Below are 23,682 nucleotides of genomic sequence, written 5' to 3'. Positions count from 1 at the left end.
GTGGCAATGGGTAGATACTGAGAACCAGTTGTGTACGAGTGAGTTCAAGGAGAAGGCTTCAGAGGACTAGAGGGCTCAAACTTGGATGGGAGAAAAGATCAAAAGAGACCCCTGGCCCCGTGGGCAAAGAGGAGGTCAGCTTTAAATATATTGAACTTGAGGTTACGGTAACGCATCTGAGTGTGGGAACTCCCAGTCCTTATGTAGATAAAACTGTAAAACAACCACTTCAGGGGTTGGGTTGAAGCTCTGAGAAGCATGAATTGCTATGGGATGCGATGTAATCTCCCCTCCAGCCTCCAGAAGGAAGGCAGCCCTGCTGATGCTCTGATTTTAGCCCAGGGAGGCTCAGGTTGTACTTCTGAACTGCAAGATAATAAATCTGTGTTGTTTTAAGGAATTACATTTGTGGTTATTTGTCACAGCAGCAAGAGGAGACTAATACAGAAACTCATTATCAGTTAGACACAATGACTAAGACACAAACATTGAGGGCATGAGTATACTCTGTAAGAAGGGGGCTTCCTTCTCATTTCTTCCCATCGGTGAATACCTAAATGCCATTTCTTGTTCTACATTGTTACCTACTGTATCTCTGCCTAACCCCAAACATTATATTTATCATGTAAAATATTTAAAGAGATAAGACTGCTATGTTTTCTGGCACGGCCCTTCCTCCTGCTGTGCCTCTGCCCACTTTTTGGGTGGCGGCAGCTTCTTCTTCCTCAGACTGCCTTCATTTGGTGTGCCTGCTGGCTCAGTTACCATGATCCGCAGGCCCAGTGTCACGACTGGTGATGATGAACGAGGTCATGACCTGCATTTATTCTGTGTACCTAAGCATTACACTGAGGTTTTGGAAAAGGTGTTTATTTCCCATGGACTAATTACGGACAGGACTGAACAGATTGCTTGAGATCTGATGAAGGAGAGGGGAGGCCATCACACTGTAGCCCCCCTTCACACTCAACAGGGGCTATACATTCTTTGCTGACCTGCTAGATTACATCAAAGCCCTGAACAGAAATAGTGACAGATCCATTCCTATGACTGCAGATTTTATCAGACTGAAGAGCTACTATAATGATCGATTGACAGGGGACACAATTGGTAGAGATGACCTCTCAACTTTAACTGGAAAGAATGTCGTGAGTGTTGAAGATGTAACTGACACGGGCCAAACAATGTGAACCTTGCTTTCCTTGGTCAAACGGTACAATCTGGTGAAGGTCACAAGCTTGCTGGTACAAAGGACCCCTGGAAGTGTTGGGTACGTATACACCAGACTTTGTTGGATTTGAAATTCCAGACGAGTCTGTTGTAGGATATGCCCTTGACTAGAATGGGTACCTCAGGGATTTACATCATGTTTTTGTTATTAGTGAAACTGGAAGAGCAAAATACAAAGCCTAAGATGAGAGTTCAAGATGAGTCTGGAAACACCTGGAATCCTATTGAAATCACCCGTACAGTTATCAGATGTCCTCATTCTGAGCTTGTTGCATGTATCTTCTAAGAATTTTATGTTTTATATTTTAGACATGTCGGTTGCTGCACTCTTGAGCTCTTTATCTGCACTATGAGCTTAAAGACCATCCGTTCCCTTTGGGTGAATTGTTATTTGACATGTGAATGAAAAATCTCTTTTTTAATACAAATAATTTAACTTCAATAAATTTTTAAAAACTTTACCACCTTTTGAATTCTTCAATATAAAAATCCTTAAAATGAAGGCTGTTTCTTTAAAAGAAAAAAATTAAAGATAAGTCTATTTTTTTAAATAATTTTTTAAAAGATTTCATTTATTTATTTTTAGACAGAAGCGCAGAGAGCGAGAAAGACAGAGAGAGAAACATCAGTGTGTGGCTGCCTCTTGTGCTCCCCACACCAGGGAACCTGGCCCACAACCCAGGCATGTGCCCTGACTGGGAATTGAACCAGCGACCCTCTGCTTCACAGTCCAGTACTCAATCCACTGAGCCACACCAGCCAGGGCTAAATCTGTTTTTCTGAATTCCCACTTTAATTATGTTGAGGACCTATAATACAGTTTTTCTGTTTTACCTCTTTGGCATTACAAGAGCTCATTTTACTGCTTGATATAATTATTACTTTTGCGATATTTTATAGATTTTTTTTATAATATGGAGGATGCTTCTCTATAGTGTTTCTATATGCTTAAAGTTCGGTTTCTCTGTTTAAGATGTTCAGCTGCTTATTTCACAAATGCATAAGTAATATTTACCTGTCCCATGGTAAGCATTCTCCCAGGAGGTTGACAACTATTATTCATCAGACAAAGAAGAAGAAGAGAAAAAACATTTTTCCCCCACAAATGCTTTTTAGTACTTGCAAATATTAGAAGACTAAGGAGAATGGCAATGAGAAAGGATCATGCCCGCTGGCTGATCTGGCTGGCAGTTTCAAAATGTGAAACATCAAAAGTGTACTAGAAGTCCCAGCACCTGGTTTGAGTCCAGTTCTGCCAGTTCCTCACTGTTGACACAAACCCCTTATCCCATAAATTTCTCCTACTTTAAAATACGGGTGTCATAAAATGATTCCATAGCTTTACTGAATGGGACGAATGAGATGCCTTTTAAAAACTGCAAATGTTAGGTAAGGAAGAGAGGTGCCAGTTTTTGCTCTGGCAAGATTACTAGGTTTAAGATTCTCTTGTATTCTTACAAAATTACAAGAGCATAAGCCAAGTATGGGTAACGTTCCAGAGCCTGACTCCTTTACTCTGAGCTGTTAGAGGACATGATTTGGGGCTCAACATGTTTATCGAAGGAATGTGGGACCTGCACCCTAAGCTGTGCAATAACACAAAGATCAACAAGGCCTTATAGGCAGAAATAAAGGCATGTTTTGTTGGCTTGTTGGTTTCTTTATCTGCTACACCAATTCCAGGATAAGGGTGGTTTCAGAATGTCCCTGGAAGAAGGAAGAGGCTCGTGTTGCAGTCAACAAAGGAGGAAATGGGCAATCTGATACTTTGGGGCACCAAGAAAACGCCACATGAAACCAGTCCTATTGTTAGCATGCAGGTAATGGGTACCTTCCTCAAATTTGCATCCCACGGTATTTGACAGCTTTAAGATGAAAAACAGTCCTGCCTGGCTGGTGTGGCTCAGTGGACTGAGCGCCAGCCTGCGAACCAAAGGGTCACTGGTTTCATTCCCACTCAGAGCACATGCCTCAGTTGCAGGCCAGGTCTCCAGTAGGGGGCGCTTGAGAGGCAGCCACACAGTGATGTTTTTCTCCTTCTCTTTCTCCCTCCCTTCCCCTTGGTCTAAAATTAAATAAATAAAATCTTTTAAAAAATGCTTTTTAAAAAAAAACGAAAAAAAAAACCCCCAGCCCCTAAAGATGTACATGTCCTAATCCCTGGCACCTATGAATATGTCACATTACGTGACAATGATAAATTAAGGTTGCAGATGCAATGAAGTTGGCTAATCAGGTCACCTTAAAATAGGTAGAATTTCCTACATTATCCATGTGCTCCCAATGTAATCATGAGTCCTCATAAGTGGAAGACAGAGGCAGAAGAGTAGGTCAGAGTGATGTGACATGAGAGGACTCAATTTGCCTTGCTATCTTTGAAAATGGAAGGGGGGCATGAGCCAAAGAAAGAGTGAAGCCTCTAAAAGCTGGGGGCAGGGGGAGAAAATGAGACCTACCCTCAAGCCTCTAGAAAAAAAGCAGTCCTGCTGATGCTTTGATTTTAGCCCAGTGAAGCTCAGGTTGAACTTCTGAATTATAAGATAATAAGTCTGTTGCTTTAAGGCATCAAATTTGTGGTTATTTGTCACAGGAGCAAGAGGAGTCTAGTATAGAGACTCATTAGCAGTTAGCAGGTGAGGTTAATCCAAGAGAAATACACTTTCATCCATATGGACATAAACTATTCAGCGTAGCTTCTTTCACTTTTATTCTTTCTAGAGCCCATGCCAATCATTGACACCAACCAGAAAATCATGCACTCCACTGACATTTTTCTGATCAAAGCGAATATTAGCTAGAAAAAGAGGATATTAAGTTACTGGCCAAAATAGGACAGGTTTGAGATTGAACTGCGGTGTTATTAGTAATTCCACTGTAATAACTGCCATGTATCAGGATTTCCCAGGGACCCTACCTGCTGGCATTTCACTGACTGGTTTTCAATCCCCACGTGACTTGACCTAATCACTAACATTTAATGCTGTTAAACACTCCTCTCACTGAAACACTGTCTTCTACAAGTTTCCAAAATACCACACCCTCCTCCTTTTTCCTCTCATCATTCTGGTCATCCATTTTGTCCCTTTTGCTGATTGCTTCTCATTGCTAGTCTTGAGGTCTCTCATCTACCTGTACTTTTTTCCCACGTGGTCTCATCCAGATCAATGAGTTGGAATCCCATCTATGTTGCTGATGACTTCCAAATTACTTATCTTCAACTCTAATCTTAGATACCCCAGATTTACATATATTAATAACTCATAAGCATCTCAACATTAACACGTTCAGAACTGAGCTCCTAAACTTACTCCCAAACCCACTCCTCCCGCAGCCTATCCTATCTGAATCATTGGAAACTCACATTCTTCCAATTGCTTAAGCCAAAAACTGTTGGGGACCATTTTGTGTGATATCAGAGACTGTAGCCCCATGCACGCTAGGCCTTGGAAGAGGCCTATAAGACTTGACGGGAAAACTAGGAATGCAGGAGGCAGGCATGAACTGATGCTAGCACCGAGGGTTCCCATGGGAAATCAGGTCTGAAGAATACATTGTATCCTTTGAAGCTTGCTTTGCTTTGTATAGCCCTGTTGATATAAACCAGATGTTTAAATTCAAAGCATAAGGGAGTAAACTCCTAATCCCATGCATGAATCACGCCTTAATGACCTTCTGGCATCAAAACATCTAATAGACCCTGACCTGAGGCAGATCTCTGTCTTTCCTCAATTGTTATCTATAGATAATATCTGTTTTCTGTAATTATGGCCTGTAGACATTGACTGATGAACTCTGCATGCAGACTATAGACCCCTGCGCATACCGATCCCAGTAAAAGCTGTTTTGGAGAAGGGCTTTGGGCATTCTCCACTAGAGGAAATCACCATCAGAACAACAGATTGTGTCCAGGATGACTTATTCTCATCCACGGTGGCCAGGGGAGTTCCGCAGGATGGGCATCCCACACATACACAAAAATATTGTACTGTAATAATAATCCTTGGTTGCTTGAATTCTTTCTGAATTCACACCTACTATACCATATGGAGCATGAACTTGATGAATGGTGGCCTCAATTCTGCTGCCACTATACCATCTCAGAGGTCATGAAACACAAAGACTCACCAACCAAATGAATATGGTCAAATCCCATTATTTACTGTATGATTTCACTCACATGAGAGATATGAAACAAAAAGCAACAATGAACACAACAAATAAAACAAACTCATAGATACAGACAATAGAATGGTGGTTACCACAGGACAAAGGGGTGGGGGGAGAAAGAGAGAGGGTAAAGGGGGTCAGGTATACGGTGATGGAAGGGGATTAGACTTTGGGTGGTGGGCACACAATTGAATATATGGATGTCATATTATAAGGATGTTACACCTGAAACTCATCTAATATTATATTAACTGATGTCATCCCAGCAAATTTAAAAAATAAATAAATCATTTTAAAGCTATGGCAAGATGCAAGGTGAAACAGCCAGGAAGGTAACACAATTAGGGTAAGGTCAGACAGTAGGAAGGATACGCTGTCTAAATCTTGGGTTGTACAGTGTTCCTATGCTTCGCCACGTCAGCCTTCCCCACTGATGATGTGGACAGAAGCAGAGGTGATACCTGAGCAAGGGCCCAACAGACAGAAGGTGGCGGATACTGCCGTGTGCATTTGCTGTGCTGCAGAGATGCAGGGACAAGTATACCTGACCTCTAGCTGTAGCTCATCAGTTAGTGTACTGAAAAGCTATGGAATTCATTTGCATTTCTTATGTACAGCATCCAGGAGACCATAATGAGACCATGGTATCCTTCCTGGGTGGCCAGTTCAGGAATGATGTAGCTGTCAGCTCAGAGGTGACAGGATCATACCTTCTGATTTGGTCTTTTCTTCTCTTTCTAGTCATAAATAACACTCACGTGCACTCCATTATTTATTCCATCTATTTATAATATGTGTAGTGGGTTAAGTTATTATCTATACTTAGCATACATTTTGACCTCTGCCTATGTCTCACAGGCTATTTGCTTCCTCATCAGCTGAATATAACTCATGGGTTTCATGTGTATTTCATAAGCTACTAGTTTACTTATGATTGATGCTTAATACCACCTAGAAGTTTTATCCATCCTCTTTGGCTTTTTAAGGCACAATTAAATATTGAAAGAGAGAACAGACTGACAGCTGTCAGAGGGAAGGGGTTAGGGACTGGATGAGAAGGGTGAAGGGATGAAGCAAAGGAAAAAAAAAGACTCATGGACACAGACAACAGTTTGGAGACTGGCAGGAGAAGGGGGTCAGGGAGGTAGGAGAGGGTAAGGCGGGGATAAATGGTGGTGGAAGGACACTTGACTTGGGGTGGTGAACACACAATACAATATACAGATGATGAACTATAGAAGAGTACACCTTAAAACTATGTAATTTTATTAACCAATGTCACCCCAATAAATTCAATGAAAAATAACCTAAAACACAATGAAATATTCTCAAAGGATACAGCAAACACATGTTCCACATTGCATTAGCAAATCCTGTAGGTTGTCTGAAATATATCCAGAATTCAACCACTATGCATCATGCTGACTGATAAACCCAATATGAAAAACAGTACAGAGGTTCCTCAAAAATTAAAAGATAGAACTACCAGCCCTAGCCATGTGGTTCAGTTGGTTGTAGCATCATCCTTTACATCACAATGTTGCAGACACAACCCCTAGTCAGAGGGGAGGCAGCCTATAGATGTTTCTCAGATTGATATCTATGTCTATCTGTCTCTCTCTCTCCCTCTCTAAAATCGATGAGCATATCCTCAGATGATGATTAAAAAAAAACAAACAGAACTGCCATATGATCCAGCCATCTTCCTTTCTGGTAGATAATCCAGAGGAAATGCAAACAGTACCTCAATGAACTGTCTGCACCCCCGTGTTCACTGCAGCATCATTCACAGCAGCCAGGACACAGAAACAATCTAGATGTCCATGTATGGACGAATGGATGAAGAAAATGGACAAACATCCAACAGGATATTATTCAGCCTTTCAAAAGGGAAATCCTGCCATTTATGACAACATGAATGAACCTGGAGGGCAACGATATGCTAAGTGAAATATGCCAGACACAGAGAGACAGAGACAAATATTGCATGATTCGTTAGATGTGGAATCTTGCAGGAGAGGAAGAGCCAAACTCAGAAACAGAGAGTAAAATGTAAAGTGGTGATCTCGCCAGAGGCTGCAAGGCAGGAGTCATGGAGAGTTCCTGTTTAATGGACACGGAGTCTCCAGTTTGCAAGATGGAAAGAATTCTGGAGATGGAGGCTGGTGACGACTGCACAAGTTTGTGGATGCACATGATACCACTGAACTATACACTGATAACGACTAGGTTAGTAAAGTTGATGTGATGTGTATTTGACCACAATGAAAAATTGCGGGGAAAGAGAAGAGAAAGAATCCCACCCCAAGCACCTGTTTCACCTTGCCTGGACCACTGCATTCTGACTGGCTTCCTTGCATCCATCCTCGTTCCCTTTTGTGTGTTTGCTGCACAGCAGCCATGATGAAATAATACAAGCTTCTGTCATTACTCTGATTGTTTTCCATCTCACTGGTAGTAAACACCTAAGTCGTGACCATTCCTTTCAAGACCCTATGTCATTGGGTCCACTACTACAGTTGAGATAGCATCTCCTAGTACTGTGCCCCTCCATTCATAACTTTCCTTGAATAGTCCAAGCATCTCCACAATTCAGGGCTTTTGCACTGTCTGTGCTCTTCCTAATGCGTTTGTCTTCCCCTAGACACTCACCCCTATTTCCAGTCTTTACTCGAAATGTACCTTCTGAGTGATTCCTTCCTGACAACTCAAACTGAAATGTTAATCTCTCTGTGCATATTCCATTTTCATCTTTTATTTTTCCTTTCTGGTACTCACTACTAAATTTTACCTTACTTAATGCAGATTACTTACATATTAATGGCAATGTTATTTTACTTATCTACACTGTTTAGCTTAATCATATTATGACTCTCCCATCAGCATACACCTCCATTAGGGCAAGGATTATTCTGTATGTCTGTTTGTGGATATAGCATTTGATCCTATAATAATGCCTGGCACATAGTAGGTGAAGTGTTAAATAATCGCAAAAATGAATCTGAATCCATGTATGAGTAATCCTATATAGAAGAATCATAGCAGAGAAAATTCAGTATTAGTATAAGGAACATGAACTTGGACTTAGATAAACCTGAACTTGAATCCAGGCTCTGCTACTGACTGGTTAGCCCTTGAATTTTGGATTAAGTTGGCCAATCTGAAAAGGAGACAGAAGTCATTCTAGGTTGAGAGAACCATAAAAACTACAACAGGAAACTGCTTGGCCATTTGGAGGAAAACAAGTGACTTAATTTGGGCGGAGTGAAGAAAACATGAGACAGGCTAGTTTGCAACACCCATGAAAGTATAAATTGTTCATAGATCACAGAGCTTTCTAATGGAATTTAGGAGAGCAGACTTGTTATGAAGGCAGAAGGAAGTGAAGAAAGTTTTCGGAATGGTATTATTAAAGCTATTAACAATACGATTTAATCTGCTTCACAGGAGGTTCTAAGATAGAGATAGTGATATCGACTGCAAAGCTATTTCTGTAATCTAGAAGACGGGTATTGAAGGCATGAATCAGAGGGCCTGTACAAATATCCAGGGGCACAACTTAATAGAGAAATGTTGTGAAGAAAGAATTAACTTCATACGTCCCATTACTGAATATCAAATCAATATAGAGACCAAAGAGCATGGCAGACATTTAAGTCTCGATGATGGCTGAGTAACGTTCTCATTGGCACAGCAAAGAGGAAAAGCATCAGGTTTGTGAGCAATGAAACAAAACTCACTTGCAGACATTTATAGGTTTGAGAGATGGGTGCAGATCAAGGTCTAGATACATATCAAAGAGCTGACAATGAGTTGGAAATGTGGCTGTAACTCAAGAGATTTGGGAAGCGGTACGGTCAGGGATGCAGAAGAACCTGATGAGTCTAGAGGCTTTGAGAACAGAGTTTCAGTTACGGCAGAAAACCTGAGAGCTGAAAAGGTGGCGCTTGATTTAGTGACTAAATATAATTACATTTTGAATAAATGAATGAATGAGCGAAACATGGGCTACGGAAGGCGGTAAGTGAAAGAAAGAGGCACAGAACAAGGCATTAACAGGATAAGGGGAGTGGCGTGTCTGCAGAGAGCCAGGCACGCAGGTCTGAGGGTCGACACTGCTTTTGGGCAGGGTGAGGCTCCAGGGGACGCAGAAACGGAAGGGGAAAAGGTGATTGGGGGGGGGGGGTTTGATGTACATTTTGGTAGTAGAATGAGATGCATGATCGAAGTCATAAAAATGCAAGTGAAGTATAACTATCAAAAGGACTGAGTGGCAGTTAAGTGATGCAATGAGGGAAAAGTAGGGGTTTGCAGAGCGTAGTATCACTTCTCGGTAAATTGTTAGAAAAACTCACGTATAGGCAGGGATCACAAGGTTGCTCAGGCGGCCTCACCTCAACAGGTTCACACACTTCGATGAGTGCAAATGAGACTTTCCAAGTTTCAGTCAAACTGGAATAATTGATGTTGCTAAGATATTGGGAGTTTTTAAGATAATGAATGGATTTTCTTTTCCATAGGAGATAGTCACCTGCATGGCTATCTTCCCCATTATGAAACCTTCGCCCTTCCTTGTGAAGCATTAAGTAATCACTGCAATGGAACCCTCTAAGCACAGTGGGAGTCCAACCCGCGGCCCACAGCCCACATGCAGCTCAGAATGGCTCTGAATGTGGCCCAGCACAAAATCGCTCATTTACTTAAACCATGATGAGATGTTTGTTTGCTTGTTTTCATTAGTATTTTTGCATTTTAACATGTGGCCCAAGACAATTCTTCTTCTTCCGGTGTGGCCCAGAGACGCCAAAAGGTTGGACACCCCTGACAGAGGAATTCAATTCAATCTGTCTGAAGTTCTTTTGAAGTGGATCTCGGACAACCTGCAGGCGGCTGTACAGGCTCAGCCTCTCCGAGAAATTTTTCAAAATCTTTTTTCTTAGTAAATAATTAAGACTTAAACTGAATCCAACCTAACTGTGTGTCACATTATCTTCTGACGTACCACCTTCAGAAGCTGGCAGGAAATGTCACTCCCCATTCATTGGAATCATGCCTTTTCTTTTCTAAAACGGAACATCAGGTTCATTTCCATAGCTTATGTTCACTGAAACATATGAAGTGAATTTGTTGAATATTTTATGCTATCTTATATATTTTGTAGAATTTAGATAAAGGTACAGGGAAAAAAAGGAGCTGAGCAAAATGAAGTTCATTTATAATTACTTCATTAAGGAGTCATACCTGAGCAATGCCTTAATGAGGTGGTAATGAGGTAAAAATGTGCTGCCAGAATAGGCACTGGAGAAAACCTTCTGGAAAAGACAGCTCAATAAAGTGATAATGAGGGCGGAAAAACTTATTGCTTTGTCTTGGCTTATGCTCCTTTATTTTAGGATGTGCACCATTATTCTTCAAGTCTTGGAGGTTTCGACAGGAAGATGGTGCTAACAAGAGCCTAGAGAGTCAAGGAGAGTAAGGAGGGTAGGGAAGGGCAGGAAAAGAAAAGGGAGGATGGCCATGAACTTAAAACGGACGTAAAATAGCACCTCTCACCTCTATAAGGATTACAAGCATTTTATTAGTTCATGTAATGTGGACACACTGCTTATAGTAAACAGTGATGTGTGGCAGAATTATATTTATTTACTGATAATGAGAAAGCATATTAAGTTTCTTGTTCAACTGTATACGATGAGTTTTGTGAAAATGTGGGTGGGAATTTAACAGAAGATAAGGTTGAGTCCCACGAATTTTCTCACCTAGTCTCCTTTGTTGAGCTTTGCAAGGAAAGTGGCCAAGGATATAGGGCATAACTGAGCTTCAAATGTTTCCCTGTGGGAATCTTTCAGGGGTAACAATTTTCAGCCTCATGTATCATTTAACTGCGCCAAATAAACCACTGATTAAACTCAACCACTATCTTAAAATCAATGAGTCTCTAGAAATGTATACTTTCTCGTGCCAAGAGGTGCAGGTCTATAATTTGTAAATTCACATTCCTAGTATACTTTTGATAAAAGTCACTTCCATAAGAACTTTTCAAGTTGTTCTCCTCAGCAAAATAAATAAAGTTTTCTTTTCAAAAGAAATTCTAGGAAATCTAGCAATTCCAGCCCGTGTCATTTTCATGCCCTGACATGTACAAGGCTATAATTTCTTGTACTTGCAGGTTTTCTTCAATGCTGCAATGGTGGAAAACTCCACAGAGAAGATTCCTTGTGTGGAAAGTGTTAAAAAGCACATCGTCCAGGACCCGGTTGCCATGTGATTTTTTTGGTATAAATACTACCGAGCTTATTATGTAAGTTTAAATTAGCCAATTTAAGAGGCCATGTGAAGAAGGTTGCAGTTATATTTTTTAAATAAAATAGGAATGGGTATTTCTAGAGAACGAAAATATAATAAAGGCATCTATATCGAGTATATATTTCCTTAACATATCCCATATCTAGCAAATCTCCCCAAATAGTTTAATAAATGTCATCCATTTCCCCGATTCTTTCACAAGTTACATGTATAAGCCTTTCCCGAGCTTAATGATTGTTTATAACCATTGGTAGCCTTTGTAACAGGCAATTGCGTAAGAAAGTACAAATCACTACCGTGAGACTCCCTATTCACGAAGAATCCACACATATTAAACCTATGGCACATCCTCAGGTATATATTGAATGACCATGGTGTACTCCTGAAACTAATACCTTCTTCTATGTCAAGGTATACCTCCTACTGAAAATTTGAAAAAATAACAAAGCAAAAAAACAAAAAACCCTACAGAAGTCACAATAACAAAAAGGCATCCTGTGTGAGCACTGACTTCTACTGGGATGCAGAAACTCTTTGATGGGTAGAGCAGAGAGTAAATGGTGACAGACCTGTGAAGGAACTGGGCTCCGGGTGGGGTCGGAGGTGGCGACATAAGCAGCCTGTGTGTAGGCATAGCTCTTGAACCGAGGCTTAGGAGAAGCAGGAGTTCGTTCATAGCCCTGTGCTAGACTGACCGTGATCTGCAGAAAGGGATTGGGGGAGGGGGACAGAGAGGAGGAGGAGACATCATCAGTAGCCCTGAAAAGATGGCTTGCCCAGACCTAGAATAACCAACATTAGATGGAAACAGTGAGATGAGAAGTTTAATGGTAAACACCTACAGAGCACTATTAGGAATGGGTGCGTTCCAAGCATCGTGGTGTTCAGTGTCATGTTGCAGGGCAGCTAATCAGGGCAGACAGGAGGGTGGGATTTAACCATAAGGGTTCCATCCTGACACAACCAGGGCACAAGTAGGGGGTGGTGCTCTTCAATCGGGCAGAAACAGGCATCCGAAAGCAATTTCCTCTGAACCCAAAGCAAACACCACCAGAATCCATCAGGTCAATACCCTGCAAAGGACTGGAGTGTTCATAAACTAAATATATAGCTCAGTAGGGTAAGAAAATTAGGCCTAAGCGATTTCCACGCCTTGAGCAGAAATTCAGCTAACAGCTTTTCCATCATTGTTTATGTCAGAAAAATACAAGAAAACAACCCCAAACGTCCACCACTCGGAGCCAGAATAAGTCATGTAATGGAAGAATCCCATGGGATTCTGTACGATAACACAATCAAAATCTTTTTCGTATGTAGTCTCCATTTAATTTTTACTTCAAATGTTTAAACTAATTTACGTGAGCAAAAATGTGACCTGGAACAATCAAAATGTGCTAATACATCAACAGGTTGCCACTAAAAAATAAGAAAATATTCACTAGAGTACTTGCCTTCGTTCTTGCTCTAATTCTTTGCTCTCTGCTCTAGTTGAGGAAAAATTCAATGTGTATATTAGCCTATCTTTTATTTCATTTTACACAACGAAAATAAAATATATGCTGCATTCCATATTCACATAATATCGTGTCTATCAATAGCAGAGTATTTTAACAATGTTCTTTGAAAACAATAGTATAGTCCCTGACATGAGATAAACTGTGAAAAGTTTATACAGTTAGTCTCTCCCTTTCTCCTACTCTCTCTCTCTATATATATACACACACACATATATATATACACACATGCACATACATAGTATGCTATGTATACAGATAATACATCTGTGTGTACATATAAACACACTATGCCATGTATATGTATGTGTGTATATATCCATAAATATAATAGGTTTATATACCAGTATGTGTATGTACATGATGCTGAAAAATGCACATAAAAGAGAAAACATCTTTGACGTTAGTTGCCCTTTTGACACTTTACCTGTTGAGAATAGTGCATTTGATGATGTAACTGAAAATGCTCTTCTCTGGTAACTCTGGGTGGCCTGGGCAACATCTCCACTTCCTGGATGGCTTCCAGGCTCACTTGTTGAGGCAAAACTTGAAAGAGTGATGTGATGTACATTAAGATGGACTTCTTATCTGGATAAGTGGTAGCAACATCTGTAAGCACATTAACACCACACATCAAATGTTGGTTTCTATATTTGCGTCTCTAAAAGGGGAATGAACAAATCAATGTTACAGGAAGAAGACAGATTAATGAGCACTCGATTGTCCATGAATATCCTCCAGAGACTAATTAGAACATGCTAATCAGGCCCAAAATGCCCTTCCGATTTGGCAGACCAATGAGGTGAGCACCGAAAGTCATTTCTTTTCCTCGCTCACATAAAAACTTCACTCCAAAAGACTTTTTCCGAAGTCAAATGGCCAGGCTAGCCCATCTCAGAGAGTGGTTCTCATTAGATAAGAAACAAAAATAAAAGATTACATCTTCCTTTCCATGGAAAGTGATACTAACATATCAATTAAAACGGTGCATTGGCTGGTAATTAAGCAATTACACAAAAGAGCTTAATGCTTTGGCTCCCAGTAAAGAAAGCTTACCCCTCCTCATGAAATTTGTGCTGGTTAAGTATGTAAAGGGCAAAATATATCTCTGTGTTGAAATGAACCATGTATTTTCACAATAAAAATAAAATAAAACAATCACATACCAGATGTAGAATGATTTGTAATATTCCTTAAGTATATTAAAAATACTTGTTTACATTATGGCTCATCTGTTAAGGCCAGATGCTGCTTGCCTCACTCAGGCTACAGATATAAATTTAAAAGTCCTTCACAAAAAGTTGATCTGACCTTATGTCCTTTGCCACATCCAGGGAATGAAAGAAACCTAGCATTTAAAGTCCATAATAATGTGTAATAATACACACAGTAAGTAGAAGCTCCTTCAAAAGGTCCTTTTGCTACTTGGCATTACAATTTATCCACTGAGCTCATTCCAGGGAACCAAGATGCAAAAATAATCCTTTATGTGAAGTGTATCATTAATCCCGGAAGTGTTAAAACATAAATCCTAGTAGGAGGCCCAGTCAACTTTACAGCAATATGCCAGGAGTTTTTCCTGCCATAAATTCAGCTTTAGCTTAGCCAGCATTAAAAAATCTGTCTTAAATTAAATGTGTATATTGTGGACAGGTATTCTGATTCTGAGTAAAAAGTTTCAAGTCCACAAGCATAAGAGAAGGTTGAAGAGTCACCTAGCCTATCCCTTCATGAGTAGTCGGAACATGATTAATCAGAACAACTATTTTTAAAGAGTTATTATATAGGGGGGAAAAGTTAACTAATGTTCCTGGGTCTGCTTCTATCCATAGTATAATACAGTACTTCTCAATTTTTAATGTGCACATGAATCACCTGGGGACTTTTGTTTAAAACCAGAATTGGATTCAGTAGGTCAGGGATGGAGCCGGAGGCTCCGCATTTCCAACAAGCCCCTAGGTGATGCTGGAGCTGCGAGCTTGAAGACCGTACTTTGAGTAATAGGGTCAAAACAATTACAGGGAAGCAGGTTCTTATACCATCTACCATTTCACTGTTTCACTCGTTTTTTCAAAAGACACTTAGTGGACAGTTAAATGCATGAGGCTGGGAAGTACAAAGTGATACACATTCTCTGGTCCTTATTCTAATTCAATTATTAACCAACAAAGCAGTAAGGTATCTATTTGGAAGCATTTTTTAGGGGACAGCTAAACACAACTTTGTGCAGGAGAGTTGCCTTTCTAAAGAAGTCTCAGAAACTTAGCTTTGCAATTCTGAAGCCTAAACTCTCCCTTTCATTTGATCATTGTTTTTCAAGTGCCCATTGTCCAGTGGATACTGTACTTCACCATAGTCTGAAACTGCAGAATGGTTTCTGCCTTGTCACTAGTAACTAGTCATTTTTATGGGTGATGAACATAATTGAGAATTCTGTTTTTCTGTGCATTAAATAAAACCGTGCTGCGAGAAGGGCACCGAATTAGAGAAGGTTGATCCAAGACTATTTACTGCTACATGATACACAGGCATGTGTCTATGCTCAGCTTCAAATAGATACCATGACTATAAAAATAAAGGCAAAAGTAGGTCAAGCATTATTTATATTGCCCCAAGCAAAAGTCTAAAATTATAATACATTGTAACTGCATAAAACACCTTGTGCATGAAAGCAAATAGTCATAAATATCAATCATTGTAATACATAGGTACTGTTTGACCACACTGACATTTCCGCCCCAATTTATTACCACCCTGCCTCTGAGACTTTGTGGGATTCAGCTGCAGCAATAGGTAGAATCCAATATTTTTTATTAAAAAAAAAGAATTTAGACATTCTAAAAGATATTAAAGTCCTTGAACACATATTTACAAAATATTTTGAGACATTACCCAGGAGATTAACAAGACAGAGAATGCATGGATTCTTCTCACAATCTGGACTAATAAAATAAGTAATGAAGAAGAAAACTACAAAATAATTGCATTGCTGAGCAGAATGTAAAATGTGTTTCTCCTATTGACACAATTAGTGCTTTAGCATGTTCAGAAAAAGGAAGAAATGACATATTATTGGGGTTCCAGAAAATTCTTTACGAATAGGAAACCCAAATCAGTGCATATAGAATGTCATTAGCTCGAAATTTTTCTAAAAATGACAAAAGGTTTTGCAGGCAGTGGAGAAGCATGAGCCAAAGAGCAAAGGTTCAGACAGATTAGAGCTGGCCCTCTGGATGTCTTAGCCGCACAGAGGAAGAGAGTGAATAATAAGTTAACGGGAAGATCGCGTGTGGAACATTGAGAGATCATGGACAGCGAAGTGAAAAATTTGGACTTAGTTCAGTAGGCTGAAGAGTAACTACTTTTGAGCAAGAATGTGACACCATTAAATTTTTTGGAAAGTGAAACTGTTGAGTGTGGAATGGATTCATGGAGGAAAATAGCAGGCCGGGACCCAGTCTAGACAGGAAGTGCTGGAAAACTGCAACAGGCTGTGTAATGAAAACAAGGGCAGGCATGACAGAAAGGCCAAGACGGGCCCAAAACAACTGCATTTCATTTTCAAATCACTTCAGCATCTTTGGAAGCACCCATATACAAATTGTGTCCTAAGTCCTGAGGGTACAAAGATGAACAAATTGAGGATAAAATGGAGGAGGAGGACAGAGGGGGAAAAATAAACCCCTGCTTGTTCTGTAGCCATGGGAATGAGTAGCCACCATCATGACTTTCAATCTCATTTAATCAATTAACAAGGACCTGCCTACATGGCCTTGATCACACTTCCCCAAAGGCAACCCCTCCCTTCTGAGAGTCTGTCAGTCAGCAGGGAATTCGCTCCAATGGACAAAATTGTGAATGCAAACCTGTTAGCAGGACTTTTTCTCCTTTTCTCCACAGGACTGTTGTCTTTTGTGCATTTATTTTCTCTTTTCAATCACAACTCTGGCCAGCAGAGTCCACCACAACTAATGACATGCTAGGGGAGGAAAGCTCAGCATAGGGTGACCAGCAGTATGAAAGGTCAGAGAGTCTTAAATCACACGACCAGCAATATGCTAGGGAAGAAAAGGTCACCCTGGGGGTGAGGTCCCACCCTGCAACTGTCCATTGCCAGGCACCTGGATGCCTTCTGCCCTGGTGACATTCCATACTTGGCCTGTGTTCCTACCCTGCTTGTACCTGTCTGGCTACTACAAACCAATTAACTATGGTCTCACTTGAGCAACCAACAATGTTTCTAAAAGTGACATCAACCTTATGACTCTGAATATTCACACATCTCATACCCTCTGGGTTTCCTCCCAAACCTAAGAACACTCTATTTTAAGAGACCGAAGTTGACTAGCATAATTTCCTCCTATTTAAGTAAGCAATAAAACTTAGCTTTGTGTTTTCATTTCAAATATTGAGTAATGGTTTCATCATTTGATAACATCCAAGTGATGAAATTCACTTGTAAATTTAAACTTATTAATGAAAATTTATTAGAGGAAAGTGTGATGCAGTGAAAGAACTAGCAATCCTGAACCTAAAAGTTTGGGTTTTTGAAAATCTGTACTTAAATCTTTAGAACCATAAAGGGATCTCTTTAACATCATGTACTTCTATTTTCTTATCTGTGAAATAAAAATCAAAGTCCCAATCTCACCACATGGTGTTGTGAAGGTCAAATGCAATAATAAGTTTTAGAAAAGACTGTAAATTTTATTAAACCTTAATATTGTTGTTATCTTGCAACTTTTCTTCTTTGTATTATTAATAAAAAAATAGATGTAGTGGTAACAGAACATTAATACTATCAACAGGAAGCTAGAAGAAACTGCTTGGAATGAAAGGCCATCCATCATTTATTACAGACTTGCAAAACAATTGTCCTATCATAGAATATGCTTAGTCTTTGTTATATTATGAGTATTCAGTGGGTGAGCCACACAACAAATAATGAACTGTACATTGCGCTAGAATTAAAATAAATTTCATGACTTGGGGGTACCTCTCATTTTTGGTAATTGTACCAAGGCTGGGACTCGGTGGGCTGAAACACTTGTTAAAAATCTGAATAAAGGCAGTAAATGAAGCCATAGAAATTGCTGACAGTAGTGGAAGACAGAAACTGACTAAAAAAATAGTGTATAGCCTTCCTTTGAGGAAGGTGAGAATGATGGAATGCAATTTACATTTTTTATCACAAGACATTAAAATATATGAAGTCATGCTGGCTGGTGTGGCTCAGTGGACTGAATGCTGGCCTGTGAACCAAAGGGTCAATGGTTCGATTCCCAGTCAGGGCACATGCCTGAGTTGTGGACTGGGACCCCAGCTGGGGGTTCTTGAGAGGTAACCACACATTGATGTTTCTCTCCCTCTCTTTCTCGCTTTCTTCCTCTCTCCTCTGAAAATAAATAAGTAAAATCTTTAAAAATAATAAAAAATAAATTAAATAACATGTATGAAGTGAAACTGGCCATATCCCCCAAATAAGAACTTAACATTACATAAAACTAATCTTTGTACCGGCACCCTACTATATTATAGGTTCGTTGCCACAAAAGTTTAAATTAATAATTTCTGATCTAGTCTTTAAAGCCCTCTGAAAATGTTGAGAAATCATAATACTGCTAGAATATGTTATTTTATGAACAATGACACTGATTCTGATGAGTGATTCTACAGCAGTCAGAATTTTGATAGTAAGGGTTAGAGTGGAACAAATAAAATCATTTAGTGAAATCGCATTGTCTTTCAAATGAAGAGACTGAAGGTCACAGCGGTTTGATGGCCATTTCCAAAGGTAGTCAGAATCAGAATGGAAGCCAGTCAAGTGCATCATACTTCTCAGTGCTTACCTTCCTCCTCTCAGAGAAGGCTATCTGAGTGCATTTTGAAAACTGGGAATGTCAAAGTCATTATCCAAATGGGGACCCTGTGGTCCAGGGGGTTCCATGACCAACCATTATCTATGTTCTTGTAGCAGAGATTTCTATAACTAATAAGTGAGGTATGACAAGAGTAAGTGCACATAAAAATGCAACTTCAGTTGTAATCAAAGACATGCAAACTGAATAAAGATGTGGGTTCTTAATTACATTCCTTTGCCTCGTGAATTATCAAAGAATGATAAAAGGATAAAAATCAATGTTGCGGAGGCTTCAGTGATTTGGCCAAACTCCTACACTGCTAGACGAGTTATCAGTTAGTTCCAAATTTGTGGAAACTATTTTGGCAATGTCTACCAAAGCCTTAAAAACGGCATATTTGATGTCCCAGTAATTTTGCTTCTAGGAAGCTACCACAAGGAAATACTCAGGAATTTAAATAAAGATGTGTATAACTTATGTGAAATGTAAGCACTGCTTACAATATCAAAAAAAGTTATTTATCGTACAAACAAAAAAAAAAAAGGAAAGAATGCAGACCATTCCAAATGGCTTAATATTTAGACAATAGAAATGATGGAATGCAAGTACACAATTGTTTAGGAAGATTACAAAGCTATTCAAAATGTTGCTTTTGAAGAATGCTTGACAATATCTGAAAATAAATTCTTTATAATATAACAACAAAAGAACAGGATGGAGCCCTGGCTGGTGTGGTTCAGTGGATCGAGTGCTGGCCAGAGAACTGAAAGGTCACAGGTTTGATTCCCAGTTATAGCACATGCCTGGGTTGCAGGCCAGATCCCCAGTTAGGGGCATGCAATGGAAGGGCAGATAAAGTACTTCTCAGATAAGATCAAGTTCAAGGAGTTCATCATCACCAAGCCCTTATTATATGAAATGTTAAAGGGACTTATCTAAGAAAAAGAAGATAAAAAAGATGAACAGTGAAAGGACAGCAAACTCACAGTTATTAACAACCATACCTAAAACAAAAGCAAACTAAAAGGACAGCTAGATCAGGAGTGGAAACATAGAAATGAAGATCTCAAGGAGGGTTAGCAACAGGGGAGTGGGAGAAGGAGAAGGGGGGAGAAGGTACAGAAAATAAGTAGCATAGACGGTAGGTAGAAAATAGATGGGGGGGCAAGAATAGTATGGGAAATATAGACTCTAAAGAACTTGAGACACATAGTCATAAACTAAAGGAGGCATAATGGGGATGGGGGGTAGGGTGGAGGGGAATGAAGGGGGGAATAGAACAACTGTAATGGCATAATCAATAAAAAATTAATTAAAAATAAATAAATAAAAAAAAGAAGTAGACTGAAAATAAACATTTTTACATTAAAATAAAAAAAAGAGGCAACCAATGGCTGCATGTCTTGCACATAGATGTTTTTCTCCCTCTCTTTGTCCCTCCCTTCCCCTCTCTCTAAAAATAAATAAAATCCTTAAAAAAAAGAGCAGGATGGTGTAATTTCGGCAGGATATAATAATTTTATGGGAAACACTACAGAAACTTACTTCAGGAGATTAGTGAATGAGTATGCCAGTGAGATTAAAAATAATTTTCTTGTTTTCCTTTGTTCTATCTATATTTCCCATAGTTTGTATTCAGCACTAATTTTATAATCAGATTATATAGTCCATTATAATAAAAATATCTGTAAAGGTAGGAAAGAAACAATAGAACCAAAGTTACAGTTTTCTTTCAGTACTCCCCTACTGCAAAAAAGAAAATTCAATGCAAATGAGTTTGTTAGGAAACTGGAGCCTTCAAACAAAACCATTCTTATCTTGGGCAATCAAGCTCCAGAAAGTCTGATTAGCCAGCTGCCAGGCACAGCCTTGAAACACCTCTGGGAAATCTAAACAAGAAGCTCCACTGTCTAAACCTCAGGTCATTTTGCTGCCAGGGGAAAGGCAGGAATTGAAATACTGGATCCCAATGCATACCATGTGTGATCAGAAAATGCTGGATTTCAAAGATAATGCCTGCATCGATGTGCACTGAGAAAGTTTGGTCAGCTTTTTAAGCATTTTATTAAAAAAATTAAAAAGAATGTCATTTAAAAACCATGAGCAGAAGAGTCCTGGATCAGTTCCCACAGAATGTGTATTAGGAACGAAGACAATAAAAACAGGCAAATTCCCTGTTTATAAGAGAAGGGGAAATGGGTGAACGGGGAAGCAGAGACTCGCGCTCACAAACCAGACGTGGTCAGATAGCTGTAAATGCGAAAATGTGCACATGTCCACGTAGACATCAAAAAACCGGGGAGCACAAGGCGGGGTGGGCTGGAATGGGAGAAATAGACAGAAAACTGTACTTGAAAAATAATAAAACTAAATTTAAAAAAACTTCGTTTTTCCTAAAATAAACAAATACAGATGTGAAATCCTCATGAATCTCATGAATCGCTGGAAGCAAACTGGATTATCATTTGAGGTTTACAAATGAAGAAATTATGCATCGGCTTTCTAAGCACTAGAGTTTGTAAATTGCAGGCAATATCATCATAGCAATGGCCTAATTCATTAAAGTATTAGATTGTTGTTTTCAATTCTGGGATGTTTCATCCAGCACTATAGTCTACATATATGCATTTTTCACTTACAAGTTACACATTGGATACAGAGCCTTCTAGTAAAAAATAACTTGCCCAGCTCCCTTCAAGTTCAATTCTTTAATGTTCTACAAGGCATGCTCTGACTACCCTCAGTGAAATGCCTCTTAATTAAGCCATTCCATAATTTTAGCATTTAATTCACAGATCCAACTTGCTTTGATCATCCAATAACAATGCTTCTCATTAAAGGACTATAAAATATAGTAATGAAAATACTTTTTATTATAAACATAATTCAGTTTCATGGCAAGATTAATGATAAAAACAATGGCTTTTATTGATCCACGAGAAACACTAAACAATTTTATCTTGTAAATATCCAATTATTCCAGTCAAGATGCCTATGGTGTAGATAGGAGAAAACTATAACTGTCAGCGTGATACAAGTAGAAAATAGTGCTAACAATACATAATGCTTTACCTAGAGCCCAACAGAGAAAAAGAAAAACAAAGCAGGTGCTTACAGGAGACTTCAGATACCCTAACGACTAGTACAACTCTCTGGCCATTAACTAAACAAGGTCAAGTGTATGTATGCAAAGAAACACCATGAATTCAATCCAATAAACTAATAAAGGTAATGTTATGGATTCTGAAAAGTATCAGATTGACAATATGAGACACTGAAAATATAGTTAACGTTTGTTGACTATATTGATGGAGTTACTATTTGTGCCGGGCTGTGTCCTAGTCTGTGAGGATACAGAGGTAAAGAAATGAGCCCAGGGAGCTGTTCTCATGCAGCTTTGATATTAATAGGGAAACAAAATTACAAATAGATAATTTCAAAATGCTCAGTTCACCACTTGCTAATCTACCCCATTCATCTAGTTCAGGGGTGTCAAACTCATTTTCACCAGGGGCCACATCAGCCTTGCAGCTGCCTTCAAAGGGCCGAATGTCATTTTAGGACTGTATAACCATTAACTCCTCAACGGTTAAGCAAGGAGTCGGCACTGCCACTGAGTAGAAACAAGGTGTTAGGCCAGATAAAACAAGGTGAAGGGCCAGATTAAGCCCGGGGGCCTTGTGTTTGCCACCTGTTATCTAGTTTTTGGGGGTTTGTTTTTTTTTTTTTTTTGCTTCACTGTATAAAAAATTGTCTCCACTAATGCACGATCTTTGCTAGGGATTTTTTTTTTTTATGGGAGGGTGGGGATTAAATAGGAGTAGTGTTCATACCAAACATTGTCATAGTGCCTGAGAACAAACATACAGAGAAGCCTGTGGGTAAAAATCAATTAAATGGAAACTCTCCACCACTTCTGACTTCATAAGTTTCAAATACATTGAAAGATTTTTTAACCAAATATCAAATGTCTTCTGTGTGCAGCTAACCCAAGTGAAGTGTTCTATGTTTACATTTCCAATTCCAAAATGCAACTAATTTGCAACATTCTCTTGGCCAGCCACTCACTGACTTTGTACCCCATTAGAATATTTCTTTTTCAAAAATATCCCAGGCCATTTCAAAACCTCCGAACAACTTCACAGGACATGTTTCTTGTAAGCAGGAGAACAGAAACAAGCTTGACCTAACAAATAGCAGTTAGCCCATCTGTGTGGGAGACTTTTGATAGAGAAACATTTGTACTTTCTTACAGTTCTCTCTACAGGCTTATTGTGGGAAGAAGCATTGGCATTGCCATTTGAGAGGGAAGTATTTTGGCTCAGTGACATTTAACTCTGCTTCTGTAATTGTCACCTGCTGTTTTTGCGCTTTGCTTTTGATCTAACCAAATTGGCTTTTTCATCCTACTGCTAGAAAAAGCGCCGCATGTTTTCTAAGTAACCCCGCACCCTATCTTCTCTACTAATACAAAATATTCTATTTCTAGCCCTCCATCCTCTACAGAGATAGAAGTGACGGCTGATAAACAATGAAGTCAGAATGGAGATGCTCATTTCATTTGTGAATAGTGGTGCTTTCCTGTATGCTTTGGGGTTTGGAAA

The 23,682-nt window shown here is 39.3% G+C and overlaps 1 protein-coding gene and 1 pseudogene across 3 annotated transcripts in view; one reads left to right on the top strand and one right to left on the bottom strand.

Annotated features, from left to right (window-relative positions):
• Positions 1–23,682, bottom strand: part of DMD (dystrophin) — a 1,990,869-nt gene that overhangs the window by 1,474,401 nt on the left and 492,786 nt on the right. For all 3 annotated transcript variants that reach the window (XM_053655812.1, XM_037127036.2, XM_053655810.1), the window contains exons 8-9: positions 13,645–13,826; positions 12,273–12,404 (exon numbers count right to left, since the gene is read on the bottom strand). In XM_053655812.1, coding sequence (XP_053511787.1) covers positions 12,273–12,404; positions 13,645–13,826 — 314 coding nt within the window. The remainder of the gene's footprint in view (positions 1–12,272; positions 12,405–13,644; positions 13,827–23,682) is intronic.
• LOC119035641 (hypoxanthine-guanine phosphoribosyltransferase-like) lies at positions 767–1,413 on the top strand (annotated as a pseudogene).

This window comes from Artibeus jamaicensis, unplaced genomic scaffold, assembly GCF_021234435.1.
Source record: "Artibeus jamaicensis isolate MK-2021 breed Jamaican fruit bat unplaced genomic scaffold, CSHL_Jam_final scaffold_1283, whole genome shotgun sequence".
NCBI classification, from domain to species: Eukaryota; Metazoa; Chordata; class Mammalia; order Chiroptera; family Phyllostomidae; genus Artibeus; species Artibeus jamaicensis.
The sequence above is the reverse complement of the archived record's forward strand: the minus strand, read 5'-3'. Positions and strand labels throughout refer to the sequence as shown.